This window comes from Drosophila yakuba, chromosome 3L (genome assembly GCF_016746365.2).
Source record: "Drosophila yakuba strain Tai18E2 chromosome 3L, Prin_Dyak_Tai18E2_2.1, whole genome shotgun sequence".
Lineage (NCBI taxonomy): Eukaryota > Metazoa > Arthropoda > Insecta > Diptera > Drosophilidae > Drosophila > Drosophila yakuba.
This window is the reverse complement of record NC_052529.2, coordinates 20,877,275-20,892,390: the sequence shown is the minus strand read 5'-3', so window position 1 is coordinate 20,892,390 and position 15,116 is coordinate 20,877,275. Positions and strand designations below refer to the sequence as shown.

The following is a 15,116-nucleotide window of genomic DNA, read 5'->3' as shown; positions in this document are numbered from 1 at the left end:
CCATATATACCGTGGACGTATAAATAGCACACATCAGAACAGTAACTTTAGATCGATTATTTCAGAAGTATTTGGCTTTTGATTCCAAAAATTTTGATGTAAATCGATTATTGCTCTCTTCTACATGACGTACAACCCAAAAATTTACCATTATCATTTTTTTCTTCTGCTTTATGCTTAATTTTCGTTCGCGAGCCACTATTTAGCGTGGTCACAGAAATAGCACACTTTAAAGAACTTACAGCAAATTCCGTGTAAAAAGTGGTTTTCCTAAGTTTTTTTTCGTTATTTAAAAAATTTCCTCAACAAATTATTGTAATTTAATACAAAAGTTAAAAAAATGGGTCGAGGAAAGCATTGTTCAGTTGAAGAAAGGAGGATGATATTCAACCTAACTGAATCTGGCAATACACCTGCTGAAATTGCCGAAATAATGAAATGTTCGAGGAAAATGGTATATAATGCACTGAAGGTAGCAAAGGAAAACACAGCATATTTGACCAATCAAAAAAAACGCAAACCAAAGCCACGAAAAACTGACCCGCGTACAGATATGCTCATAGTACGGAAGAGCAAGGCGAATCCTTTCAAGTCCTCCCGCGAAATTATGGAGGAAATAAATAAAGAGTGTGGCAAAAATGTATCGAGGAAATTAGTGGCAAGAAGACTAAATGAAGCTTCCCCCTTTGGACGCATCAGCAGAAGAAAGCCGCTCCTGTCAAAACGCAACATATCGCAACGATTAAGTTTTGCACGGGCCCACCGGGATAAGGACCTGAGTTTTTGGAAAAACATCCTTTGGAGCGATGAAACAAAAATCAATAACATAGGACCCGATGGTAAAACATTTGTTCGTCGTGCAAAAGGCCAAGCTCTTAACCCCGGGTACACCATGAAGACTGTTAAGCACGGTGCCGGTTCCATTATGTGCTAGGGTGCATTTTCCTGGCGTGGTGTGGGTCCGCTTTACCGGATCAATGGCGTAGTGGATCGCTTTATGTATGTGGACATTCTCTAAAATCAAATGGAACCATTTACGTTTGAGATCATGCCTCTGAAATGGGCATTCCAGCACGACAACGACCCAAAGCACACATCTCGTGTCGTTAAAAAGTGGTTGAAGGACGAATCCATCCAAGTTCTGGAATGGCCGGCTCAAAGACCTGACCTAAATCCTATAGAAAATCTATGGAATGACGTCAAGGTTATGATATCCAAAAAAAAAATGTTCGAATCTTGACGATTTGTGGAAAGGTGTCCAAGAAGCCTGGAACTCCATTCCAAAGGAGAGATGTCAGAAGCTTGTGGAGAGTATGGGTCGAAGATGTAACGCAGTCATCGAAAATCATGGATACTCAACCAAATATTAAATTTGCTTTACGTTAATTACTTTTAAACTTATTTTTTATGATTAATTTAAGATATTTTGAAATTGTGCTATTTCTGTGACCACGCATTTTTCGTTGTTTTTTAGTTTTCTAATTTCCACATCTTTTTTTTTTAACATTTATTCATTTTGGTTAATTAATTTATTAGTTTATAAGCTAAGCTATGAAGAACGAAAGCTGTTTTATTTCCAAGAAATATTTGTTAATTAAAAAAACTATTCCAAAAGATGAACTTCATTTTGTGCTATTTATACGTCCACGGCTGTATATGATATGAGCTACTAAAATTAAGATGCCTATCCTGATATTTACTACGCCTTACACTCATGTGCACATACAAATAAATATAAGAATTAAACTTCAAATTGTTCTTAAATGTAATTCGTACGCGCAAACATCCTAACTAAAGCTGATAAGAGTCGGTACGTCATAAGACGGGTATGCAGTAGAACTCGGCACGTCATCAAAGAATTGTTATACAAGAGCAGAGCTGTGAAAACGTCGACTCCCGGATTGGTGTCGAATCCCAATCCCCCTGTTCGTCCGCGTTTGCACAACAGGTAGAGTCAGAAAATGAAAATAACATAGTGCAGCAGGTAGCATAATTTCTACGTAAACAAAGATGAGTCATACCCACAGAGGAAAAGAGGAGGACGGATCTCTTTGGAGACGACCATCTTAGTGGGTGGGGGCTTCTCTGCATAGTGAACAAATTTGTTATTCATTGATCATTTCTGTTTACCTATAAAATGGTCTAACAATAATTATCATTACATTCAACACAAATTGGAAACCCTGTTTCTAAACACGGAATAATATTTATTGGTTACTATTACTATTAATAGTTTCCCTGGTAACAGTAGTAGGCCTTTTTGGTCGCGGTGTATCTTCCCAATCACACAATCCGCTTTTCCCTTCTAAGAGGAACCCCCCGCACTCACTCCAGCACCTTCTCTTGTTTGTTCTGACCAATAAATTGTTATGCTGCCTGCGTGCTGCTCAAGCGTTTTCTTTTGGTCCATTGCGCATGAGTCATAGGGTTTCAGGTATTTGAGGGACACAGAGGGACAGTGTCCGGAGTCCAGTTCCATGTCCAGGGTGCAGGTTCCCTAGCCGTCAATCAGTGCCACTTGAGAGGGGGAAGGGGTATATGATCCCAACACAATAATTGCCTTTAACAAGTCCCAGTTAAGGGTGGTTGAAGAGATAAGGATCTTGTCGGTATTGTTGCTCTCACCCTAATAGTTTATCTATGGAAGATAGGATGATATTTCTTTCTTTTGTGCTTCAAAGTTATGGATCGTTTTGTTTTGTTGTATATTCTTTTGACAGGGAAGTTTGTTCTTCACTTTCCTAGAAAGCCAGGAACGCTATGATTCCTTTGCAATACGGTGCACTTCTTTAAAGTTTCGAAGCTACTGTCATTATGAAATACCTTATTAATATTAATGTATTCTTTTATATTGTCATGACAAATCGGGTAATATGATCGGGCCGTTATGATCTAGAAATTTAATGAAGAACTGAAACGCCGAGTTTTTTGAAATTAAAAATGTAAAATTTTATTACTTCCATTCGAAGGCGAGCATATAAATAATATTTCACACAGTTATTTATTGCCAAACTTAAATACATGTCCTAGGACTATTCTTACAAATGTGATCGTGCACAGAAGCCAGATCTCTAAGCGGCATATATCGGATTCAGCAAAATCTACTTCTTAACATCTTGTATAAACTAAGTTGTAAATGCTTAATTCATTAATTAAATGTAATTATATTAGACGACAGAAAATGCTACGTGCTGTTAATTAGAGTTGCTTTATCAGTGCTGTCAAAAATACCGGAGCGAGTGCTGTTCAAAAAATGTTTCTTGGCACATTTGGTTTTGATTTAATTGTTGAAAAGCTAAATGATTATTAAGAACGAATCGCTTGTTTAGAAACTGCCACCATAGGATAAGAAAACTACATCGAAAAGACTCTGTATTCCAGATATGCAATGCAAATGATTGTAATGTAGACCATTTCATTCATTGTCAGTAATGCGATAGATAGCGAATGTTGTCAAAGATCAAGGAAATGCGAAATGCGTAATGCCAGAAAGGATGATTTTCACAATGAGTTGCTGTGAGCGGTGATGGAGAAATCTCCAAGTGGGATCATTATGAGGTATAATTTTAAAACTGTTGATATTACCAGGAGGGGTTTCGAAGTCGGGAGTCGGGTTCAGTAGAGCTTTAGGTATATCGTAGATATTAGGGAAGCAACGAATACGCATTTCGCTGTTAGAAGTAATGGTGGAGTACATATCGAAAACGAATCTATAAATAGTAGTCACAAAATTGAGATTATTAAATCGGTTGTATATCCATCGTAGTACATAGTATACATTAGGTCCTAAACTGACTAACAATTTTTCTTTAAATACTTTATTTAAAGCAACTTAGAGTATACAAAATATCAATATATTCAACTGTCACAGAACTGTTTTTGTTTAACGCACTTAGGGCGACTTAATATTTAATACTGGTTCTGATTCCCCTGACCACAGTGCGCTTCAATAAAACACTTTCATTAGATTTAAATCTGAAAACTTGTGTGTGTAAAAACATAGATACTGTGTGAAGCAAGTTTAAATGCTTTAAACGATTTCAATTTAAGAAACGCACTGAATATCAATTATGTAAGTGGGAATCTTCTCCTAATTGACCTCCCAGAAATCCCACTCAAGTCAAGTTAATCCCAATTCACAATATTGTCTTTTCACACTACTCTTTCTTGGTGGAGGTTGCTTTTACTTTTGCCAGCTTGCAAATGAGACCTTAGGGAGGATAATTGGTCTGGATTCTTGTAGAACTCTTGATTAAGTAATCAATATGTACAGTGGAATTCTGTAAAATTCTATTCGGAGGTGTTGAAGAGATTTTTAGAGCATTACAGGCCACACAAATGTATTCAAATAACGCTACTACTGTCCTGCCCATTTCATACTAAGAATACCTCTCTTATGCTTTAATTGGGTTAAGTTTTTTGAGGAAAGTTGAGTATCATATTAAATAGATTATTTATATTTCTGCTGTAACGTCTATGCTTCAATATTTGATTTTATGTTTTAAGGAATATGTTTCTTTACCCTGTAGACATTCTTTTCTTTTTCTGTTTGACGCCCAACGCTCTGAGCATATGGTTATAAATGTTAGTTGATATATTCTCAGGTACGCGCTGCATTTTTCTAGTTAACATTCCCCTTTCCGTATATTGAAATCTGCTTAAAGGAACATTGATCTTTTCTTTAAATGTATGGGTTAGGCGAGCAACAAAATAAGCTTTCTGCTAAATAGGTAATTCCTAAAACCTCTGCGGATTATCGCTGGATTGTGACTGCTCGCCCGCCTCCAACTGCTCCCGTTCCCGCATCTCTTGCTCCTCTTCCTGGTCGTTGTCCTCCTCATCGCTGGAGTCAACATAGTTGCGCATGGCCAGCGCCTGGAAGTCGTTCAAGGCCTGCTCGAAGAGATCGATGGTGTGCTGGTTGTGGGCAATCACCTGTTGGGTGTTCCTCAGGTCACGCGTGATCAGATCCTGCATGGAACTCGAGGCAGGAGAGGAGGCAGGCGAGCGCCCTGCATCGTTTGAATTTGTGGAGTTGGATTGCTCACCGCTGCTGCTGAGATCGTCGTTGAGATTGCTAGCTGTCAGTCCTCGAGTTAGTTCATCCGCATGAGCCAGCGTGGAGCCAATTATGTCGCTTGCAATCCTTATGGCCGCATCAGTGGCTGCTATGGTGGATATGAAACTGGAGGCAGCTGCTGCCACAGTGGTTGGATTGGCTGTGTTGGTTGGTCTGCTGAAGATGGTGTCGCTGGTCACCTGGTTGCCCTCGATTCGCAGACCGGCAACCCCTTTTTTTGGTATAGTGGCTAGGTCTCGCTTTACCCTACGGCAGCGAGTGGGTTCATTCTGGCGCTGCTGGACGAGCTGCTCCAAGTCCACAATGTAGACGTAGCCGGCCACCAAAATGGTACAGGATTTGTCGCCCTTCTTAAAGGCATCTTCGATGTCCTGACTAGTGCGGTCATCGTACTGCCACCAACCTAAAGTTACACATTTTGACAAGAAAGAGAAATTCGGAATGGAATTGGTCCAATTCTGTTCGATGATTTGGCCATTTATCACAGTTTGATTTAATGGAAATGGATGTGCGGAATGAGAAAGGAGTTAGGTGTTGTAATGAATTATAAAAGTGTTGTTGTATTTTTAGTTAAGGCTCAGTCCAGCAACTCCTCTCTTTCCGCCGGGAACGTCATCCGTGCTCTTGCAGCGCATGATATTGCGACGCTTTTCTGGAGTCGAGCGGAGATACTGTATTTTCTGCAAAAAATCGATGACGTACATACGCCCGCAGATCTGGATGTGCAGCCTGCCTGGATGAGGCCTAATGACGTTAAGATCCTCGGAGTCTGAGCTCAGAGAATCCTCATGTGATGGACTTGGAGAATCCCGATCCTCGTTATTGGGCAAGATTGGAGCGCCCTGATCGATTGGACGATTATTGGACGGATATATAATAACCTGTGCATCGGCATCGAAGAAAACTACATTTTCTTCGCTCAGATAATAGTAATTGACAGGGGTTAGATGGTCCCGATCGAATAAGGCCGCAATAGTAGGGTTCTGTGCCTTGTATATCTGATAGCTTGCATAGGCGATCTCGATGTCTCCGTTGGTCCGAGAATCGTAGGCCCACCAGCCCTCTAGATGTGTTAAGTGCGTGGAGGTTTTGGGGTTTATGGGAAATGAGGGATGGCCGACACCAGAAGCTAAATTCTACTTACCATTTCTTCCCTCGTAGTACCACTGGAAGCCATCCTCAGTCGCGCGAGTGGTGCAGATGTCCTCAATGCCATTCACCAGCTGCGGATGATCCAGGAACTCGGCGGGAATCTCGCGGCGGCACATAGCACAGCGGCGGTTCTTATAAGCAACACCCTGGAAAGTAGAAAACAAATAAATAAATACAAATCAAAAATAATAAAGATACATCTTTAGATTCATAAGTGCATAGGCACGAATTAACTCGACCAAAAAATAATGTGGGAAGCTTAAACTTTTTTTAAGGAAGTTCGGTTCGCCTCTGAACTAACACTTTCCCACGCGAAAACAAGTTTCGAAACTGGAAAATTTACTCGAGTGCTAATTGGAGTAGTAGTCTTGGGCTGAAACTGGTTAAAGTCGGCAGGAGACGGAGACCAATTGACAAGTCGTCAGCCGGAAGCCAATCTAACGCCATAATTTCTGGGATGCCGTGTGCGGTTGGCATGCTAATCAATCAGTGAAACCAGCTGTCGCACCAAAGGGTTAAGAACAGCCTTGAACTTGACTACGTGCTGTGGGTGCTTTTGCTGGTCAGAAATAATATTCAAAAATGCCAGTTTGAATGTGAATTGAATGCCTAAGTGACCGGGAAAGGCTTCCGTCTTGGGCTTCCTGAAGAGCTACGTACCTTTACGCACAAGAAGCAGAAGATGTGGCCACAGGGGAGACGAGCTGGGTGGATGCAGGTTTGCAGACAGATGGGACACTCCAAGGCAGCGGCCGCTGCAGAAGGGGAATCTTCGCCAGAAACTGCTGCCGCTAAAAATGAAAGCAATATGTTTAATGAGTCTAAAACGGATGGATACAGATATTAATAATAAAGATACAATAGCAATTTCTTGTGCTCGAGTTCTAAATATCAGAAATATTTCGTTTTGCCTCTTAGATTTTTTCAATTTATATTGAAAAGCAGATTGGGATGAAGACAAGATAGTACATTTTATAATATTATTAATATTAACTACAATTCCAATGCCAATAAATATATGTTCGGCGATCACATAGTTTTTGAGCGCAGCTTAAAATTAATAATTTTTTAAGTAATCCTTCGCGTTTCTATGAATTCGATTTGGTTATGTTGGCATAATCACAATTGCATCTAGAATTGCTTTGAAATAGTTTAAGGAAGTCCTTCAAAATCAGATTCCATACACAAGTGTATATTTATGTGTGCACGCATGTGTATTATACACATGCATTGCTCTAGGATTAGTGCAATTGCATCCGGCAGCTAGTGAACTACTTCAGGTGACGGAAGGCCACTTTGCTTACCCGCATCCCCGTTGGTGGCTTTCGCTGCTTCCTCGGGCGTAGCAGCAGGTGAATCAAGATCCGAATCTGCAGCATCAGGTCCAGGTGCAGATCCAGCCGCCGCGTCCTCGGCACTTCCGTTTCCGGAGTGGGCTGCAGCCGCAGCTGCCGCCGCCGCAGCAGCGGAAGTGGAGGGCGACAGGCAAAGATCGATGACAGGGGCGGTGGGACGCAGAACTGCAACGAATTGCACATCCGTGTCCTCGTCGTCGTCGTCCAGCGTAATCACATCGCTGGTGTTGCTGCAGGCTGCGTTCTGCTCCGTGGAGCGTTGTTGCGACATGGTAGGACTGGGTCGATCTTGTCAGCAGCGGGGAAATCAAGCTCTTGACGTCGACGTTGTGCTTTAAATTTTCACAAACAAAATATGAAACAAAAAAATTGTTGCTGCCTAAGTATGACCAGCTGAGGTTGGCTTTGAAATACTGTTGTCACTAGCAAAAATACTATTCTGGGATGTATGAATGTTGCTTAAGTTGTCAGTGTTGTTAAGTGCTGAAATGGCGCCAATGAGTGTATTTAAATTTTTGATTTGAAATAAGTGTATAAGTTTCAATGTCCATTACGGGTCTCTTGTTAAATACAATAAAAAATTATTTAAAAAAAACATTTGTAAAAAAAAAGGAACTTAGTATGGAAATACTTAAATCAATGTTATATCTTGAAGTTGATTTGAGATTAAATTATAATCATTATTGATTCTAAGATTATTTTTACTATTTAAAAACAGTAAAATTGTTGACTATATCATATGTCATATAGAATGGTTATACACTAACGAGATACAATCAAACAGAACGCGCCTAAAATAGAATACTTGTATTTGATTATTATCGTAATTATTTGTAAAGTATTTGCCACTGCTACCACTACCTGCAGCCGCCACATTAATAATGCTTTATTAAATTCACAAAAACCAATTAAAATTATGCGCTTCATTACATGCAACACCTCTTGCAGCGAACTGCCATAATATTTATATCCCACCTCCATCGAGAATTTAACTTCATAAAAATTGACAGGCCTTCGGCCAGCGTTTTTGACCAGCGAACGCATCACGCACTTTTTAATATGCAGCCGGCATGCGACAGCCCAAAAAAAGTGACACAACAACAGCCAGTTGCAGTTGTCCTGGACAGGACCTTCGCACTCATTACATAAAAATCAATTTTTGGTTTATTTTTGCACTCGCCTCCCTCTGCAATCGCATGCCATTTTTTGCCAATTACACCCACACCCGCACACTCGCGGCCAATTGCCTAATTGCGCGACGGCCAAACGCGTTGAAGTCAACTGGCGACGAGTTTTGTAAATTACTCTCGTTCAGCCTCGATCCTGCGACTCTGCAACTCAACGACTGCAAATGTGATGTCCTGCCGGGCTGTTTAATGCACGTGTCCCTTCGGGCGTTTTAAAAATGTGTTGCCCGTCCTGGGATGCCACTCATTCGACGTGATTTGCCGTGGGGAATGTGTATTTTCAGAAAGCCAACACCAAAAAAAATAACAATGGCATAACCTAGAGTCTAGGATTTAGACCATAAGATTACCTGGTGATCCGATTTTAGAGCATTACCTCATGTACAAGTAGGAAGTCCACATAAGTCGCACGGTAACATTTTGGATTACTTTTAACCGATATATCAAACATATTATATATTAGTTGATAGTTTCTACACAAAGCAATTGTATTTTCTATTTTATCTTAGCTGATACTAGCAGTTCTACATGCTAGACTACTCTAATTGCGGTAGAAGGGATCAAAAATCAGGAAAATATCTATGTATTTATTTTAATTATAATTGCGAGCAGCACTCGAATCAACTCGAATCCAGCATACCCATCACCATGTCATTGGCAGTCATTCGAAGGGCACACACAATAACTACTTAATATGCACGGCGAGTTCTTGAACTCTCGACACTCAACCCTTTATCCTGTGTGCTCGTTTCGGCACTTGGTTTTTTGTCATAATTGTTCTATGTTCTGCACAATTGAATTTTTATTTGCCAGCAAACGATCGAGAAACAGCAGAAATTTAAATTATGATTGCCGCCTCATTGTTTCATGGCCCTGCGGTCACTAAATGAAAACCATAAAAGTAACCCGCAGAAGTAAAGGCGCAGAAAACCTCAAATCTTAATGTAATTATCAGGCCGGCGAAGAACAACCGCTTACAACGGTGGACGCCTTAAGATTATTAACACAAAAGAGGGTCGTCATAAGCATAAAAATATTGCCTTCCCCACGCCAGATTTCGTCACCCTGTTTTTATTTTTACCATAAAAAAGGGAGAATAGAAGGAAATTTCCTGGCTGCCGCTTTTTGCACCCTCATTTTGTAATAAGCTACTTTTGCATCTGGCCTATTGCTCTTTATTTTATCATTTGCTGGCTTGTTCTTTTCTCCCTTAAACATTTTATTATAGCTATTTTTTGGGTCCCTAATCCCCTTAATAAACGAAAATTGTCCGATGACACATGTGAATTGAGGCTTGCAGGCAGTGCAGCCTAAGCTCTAATAAATTTACGATCGAAATTCCGCACGAGTTTCCTATTAAAATGCTGATTTTTGCGTATTTTTGCCAGTATTAGCGCAATCAAGAGCCTTAAGGTTAATGTATTAAGCGAATCGGCGGAAAGCTCTATGACACATCTTCGTAAAGGATTTTGCTAAATTTGTTATTACAAAAAACATGGGTTGCATTGAGATCTAAGAGAACGCACTTTGATCGCTGACCAAGCTAAAATGCATCCTGGATAAAGTCTTTTCTCTTTATTATTATGATTGTCTTATTGTTGTTGTGACAATCTAAGTGGATTTTTAAAAATTTTTAAGTAGCAAGGAATCGTTGCTCTACTGCAAATTAAAGTTAGTTAAGTAAGCAAGTTAACTTTTAACATAAAAACAAGTTCAACGATGTTGATGGTACTCAATTCCATTGCTTTCCATTGTTTATTTGAGCATATTAAAGGTTTAATATTTAGTTGGTTTTCATTTTGGGAGCACTCCTTCCAGGAGAGTATGTAAATATGTCAATACCTATAGTGAACTACTTTCGAAACTCCCTTCCCCGCAGCACAGAACCCCACTCGTTTGACTTCACCCGCCAGTTGACTGCTGGTTTTTAATTAAAATATAAAAACGAGGGGAACGTGCCGCGGTCGTTAGGCAATAAACTTGGACACCGCGCATCCTGGCAAGGACAATTACCAGGCGGAAAATGTCGCAACATTTTCGCTCCTTATCGCGGCCTTTGGGTACTTTAGGCCAAGGAATTCCGAGCCGCGGCATAAAGGAAAGCGAATTAACGACATTGTAATGCTTATCTGAAAGGAGAAAAGGTCCTTTTGCGGAGTGCACAGGCACATCCTTTCACCCCGCCCACCCCCAACAACATATTTTTTTTAATGCTAGGTAGAGTTCCCAAAAAATGGAGGGAAAATCTTGATTTTTAATTTTAACGCTTTATTTAATTATGTGCAGACGAAACAACTTGAAGTTTGCTAATAAAATGCTTAAGAAGTGTCCTTTCTGCTTTCCCTCATCTCGTCTGGGCAATAAAACCCACAAAAAATGGGCTAAAAATGGATTTTTCCAGCTACTTTTACTCTCTTTTTTTTTCTATTTTTTTTTTAATAAAGACATCAACAGATGGGCGGCGATAAAAAGGCAAAGATTATGCGACAGACTACAAAGAAGAAGATCAGGGAAGGTCCAAGTGTCCTGTGTCCTTGGTCGTGTGGCTTTTGACACCCCCAAAAAAACAGAGGGAAAAGAGGCAACAGTTTCACAGTTTTTTCGGCCATTCAGATTCTATTCAGATTCAAAGCTGGCCTGCACAAAAGGCCAGACGCAGGAGATTTAGTTTTAAGCGTTAACACTTGACCCAAGGATAAAAGCTCCTGCTGCGAAGGTTGCTTACTTTTTATGGCTTTAAAGATAAGCGTTTATTTCTTATTCGATTCTGTTGCTGCACAAACTTTTAATTAGCTGGAAAAAGTCTCGCTTCCTCTCATTTTCACACTGATTGCTTTTCAATTGCAGTCGCACAAATTGGACACCAGAAATACCCAATAAAAATCAAATACAAATCAATCGCCCCCTTGCCACGTGTTTTTTTTTTTGCCCGAGGGGGATGTTTAGCCTACTTACGGGCATCATTTGAATTGTCACCTGTTGTTCCGCGCGCTCGTTTAAATCTTTAAAATCAATATGCCAAGCGTCAAGCCAAACAGATGGAGCTGCTCGGTAAACAAGGGGAGTCCCGGAGCAAAGCAGGGGGAGTGAAGTGGAGGTGGTAACATCCTTGAAAGGTGTTGACTCCTGGAAGTCTGCAAGATACGCCTTTGGGCAACAGACAGACGGGCAAATTGAAATGGTTTAGATTACATTTGACTTTTACTCGTATAAGCGGATTTGCGCGTGTCACAGTTGCAGCGGAAATGGCGGTTGAAGGAGGGGGAAGTGGGGTCTAGATTTCTAAAGAGTGTTTCCCCTAAAAAACCTTACCTCTCCCCATAACACCTTTCCCATCACATAATGGCTTGGCATTCTATGTCATTGGAGTGCATTGTATTGCCTACTTTAATATATTAAATTGCTCAGCTATGGCCTTTAATCGTGTAAATAAGTATTGCTTTCGTGCTTTAAAAACACAGCCTTCCGGGTATAAAAAATATAAAAAATGTATTTTATTTCAGACTTTCCACAAAACTTAATGTAAATTCTGTTAAACGTTGTTCGCTATATATGAGCCGTGGTCACAAACCCCAAAGTCTACATGGACAGAATGGTCTTCCTGATAATGTCGATGCTCTCGCGCATTTGAGTCTCATTGATGATTAGCGGAGGAGCAAAGCGAATGATGTCGCCATGGGTGGGCTTGGCCAGGAGACCATTCTCCTTCAGCTTCAGGCACACCTCCCAGGCATCGAACTCTGTGAAAGATTGATTGGATTAGATGGGGATTACTTGGGCAGAACTATTGGAACCTACTCTGGTTAATAACGATGGCGTTGAGCAGACCCTTGCCGCGCACCACCGAAACCACATCCTTGGGCAGCGTGGACAGCTCGCCGCGCAGGAGTTCGCCCATTTTGAAGGCGTTCTCCGCCAGCTTCTCCTCTTGCAGGACCTCCAAAGCGGCCATGGCCACGCGGCAGCCCAGGGGGTTTCCTCCGTAGGTGGATCCGTGCTCTCCCGGCTTGATGCACAGCATCACCTGGTCGTTGCAGAGAACCGCCGACACGGGATACAATCCTCCGGACAGGGCTTTTCCCAGGATCAGAATGTCGGGCTGAACCTGCTCGTAGTTCACGGCCAGCAGCTTTCCAGTTCTGGCCAAGCCCGTCTGCACTTCATCGGCAATCCAGAGGACATTGTACTTGGAGCAGAGCTCTCGCACCTTCTTCAGATAGCCATCACTGGGCACCACCACGCCAGCCTCTCCCTGAATGGGCTCCACCATGAAGGCGCACACATTGGGATCCTTGAGGGACTCCTCGAGAGCGGACACATTGTCGTACTCAATCAGCTCGAATCCGGGCATGAAGGGTCCGAATCCCTCGTAGCTGCTGGGATCGTTGGAGGCGGACACGGCCGACAGGGTTCGTCCCCAGAAGTTGTTGCGTGCGAAGATGATCTTGGCCTGGTTAGCCGGTATCTTCTTCTCCAGGTAGCCCCACTTGCGGGCCAACTTACAGGCGGTTTCTCCGCCCTCAACGCCGGTGTTCATTGGCAGCACTTTGTCGAAGCCAAAGAGCTTGGTCACGTACTCCTCGTACTCTCCAAGGACATCCGAATAGAAGGCTCTACGCGGGGGGAAAAAAAACATGATTAATTAGGATGGGGAAACATTTATTATTGATTTTGAACTAAGCTAATTTTTTATAATTTTTTTTTTATTTATTTGTACATTGTAGTGAGAAGTTTTAAGCTTATGCTCCAATTGATACCGGCTATGATTTATTTACTTTTATGATTTATTACTTTGTATTTCGTTTAAAAGGCGTATTATTTTATTAAATTGCTCTCATTCCCTGACTTTTGCTTAGTTTTTAAGTTCCTAAGGGCTATTGAATATATTATTCAAAGTAGGCCAACAAACATCTGGATCATCCAAAAATAAACCGCTATTATTTTTCCATTGCCTTATCGCTTATCGTTCCCCACAAAGCTCCAAATTTAGAAATCGCAACAAACAATAACAAGTCATCGATCCCCGATTCGTTATCAGCGAACCTCTTTGGCTTTATAGCCCCTCTCAACCTGACAATCTGGCCCTGGCAACCCAAGAGAAACCAAATAAAACCGGCATCAGGATTCAAACCTCAAGTACACTGCAATAATTAAATGAATTACCTCTGACAAATGTAGAATCACACTGAAAAGTGAGAATTGAAATATGTATTTACTAACTGCTGATAAGACTCCAAGCACTTCATGGGGGGTTATCACTGTCAGGAATGTATATGCGGTAAAAACATAAACAAATGATGCGTGCTTCCAATTGTAAGCTTTTAAATGGTCTAGGAAAAAACCTTAATCCATCACATGACAACTTTCAAAAAAGCAGTTGCTCTCGAAATGTACTTAAATAGTCCGGAAATTGTATTTATAGCCTGTGTAATCTTGTCCAGACGTATTAAAAAACATCGGCGGCATTCGCTACTCTATCTGCAGGTTTTATTAGCATACAGTCGAAAAAGTTATTAAATAATTGATGGGTTTAATTTTTCAGTTGGCAACAGAAGTAATAAAGCGCATTTTGTGTGATTTCTAAACCAATTAAGTGATCCTCTCAAATTACATCTACGTTTTTAAAATATACAAGTAGGAATCGGCACATCTCTAGCTTCAGACAACTTGTAATCATATTGCGCATACGCCTGGTGGAACATTTAAATGAATTTAAATGCACAATATAGTACAACTAATACGTATTCAGTTGCATAAATTTGTGGAACAAAGTCCACCCCAAAGGGCACATATACAAAATATACAAGTACTACTGATAAAGCTCGGATCCGATAATCTCCTAGGGGGCACGTCTTTGTGCTCTGCTTGTACCCTAATTTTGTTAGACCGCCCACTTTGCGCCCACCCACTTACCGCGATGTCAAGGCCAACTTGGAGGCCTGCTCGGTGAGCGCCTTGACGATCTTGGGATGGCAGTGACCCTGGTTGACCGCCGAGTAGGCGCTCAGGTAGTCGAAGTACCGCTTGCCCTCCACGTCCCAGACGAACACGCCCTCGCCCTTGGTCAGGGCCACGGGCAGGGGGTGGTAGTTGTGGGCGCCGTACTTGTTCTCCCGGGCGTAGACCACTTCGGAACGGGATCCGGGGGCGGTGGTCTCCTGGGCAGCTGTCTTCTGGGCCAAAAAGCTCATGCGGGTGGCGATTCCCCGTGCTGATAGCTTGGAGAACATTGTGGCGATATTTATGGATTTCTGTATTTCTCGGATCGATTAAGTATGGCACTTGTACTCGCGGATCGCCGCTGATGCTAACTGAAAGTCCGCTGCTCGAGGGCGGGTGCTT

At 41.5% G+C, this 15,116-nt stretch overlaps 2 protein-coding genes across 4 annotated transcripts; both read right to left on the bottom strand.

Moving 5' to 3' along the window:
- Window positions 1-3,596: 3,596 nt before the first annotated feature.
- Window positions 3,597-8,001, bottom strand: LOC6534914 (E3 ubiquitin-protein ligase rnf146). 3 transcript variants are annotated; one of them, XM_002095549.3, is made up of 5 exons: window positions 7,537-7,998; window positions 6,893-7,023; window positions 6,225-6,378; window positions 5,049-5,483; window positions 3,597-3,710 (listed from the first exon to the last, which is right to left on the bottom strand). In XM_002095549.3, the coding sequence occupies exons 1-5, from the start codon at window positions 7,856-7,858 to the stop codon at window positions 3,616-3,618; spliced, it is 1,137 nt and encodes a 378-aa protein (XP_002095585.2). In that variant the 5' UTR covers window positions 7,859-7,998; the 3' UTR covers window positions 3,597-3,615. The 3 variants fall into 3 exon arrangements, with proteins under 3 accessions (XP_002095585.2, XP_015050925.1, XP_015050924.2); XM_015195439.3 differs by lacking the exon at window positions 3,597-3,710 and having other exon boundaries at window positions 3,732-5,483; window positions 7,537-7,997; XM_015195438.2 differs by lacking the exons at window positions 3,597-3,710; window positions 5,049-5,483 and adding an exon at window positions 5,523-6,143 and having other exon boundaries at window positions 7,537-8,001.
- Window positions 8,002-12,237: 4,236 nt separating this feature from the next.
- LOC6534913 (ornithine aminotransferase, mitochondrial) lies at window positions 12,238-15,096 on the bottom strand. The gene is made up of 3 exons (XM_002095548.3): window positions 14,688-15,096; window positions 12,573-13,387; window positions 12,238-12,514 (listed from the first exon to the last, which is right to left on the bottom strand). Exons 1-3 carry the CDS (start codon window positions 15,002-15,004, stop codon window positions 12,354-12,356), a joined length of 1,293 nt encoding a protein of 430 aa, XP_002095584.1. The 5' UTR covers window positions 15,005-15,096; the 3' UTR covers window positions 12,238-12,353.
- Between the last annotated feature and the right edge of the window lie 20 nt (window positions 15,097-15,116).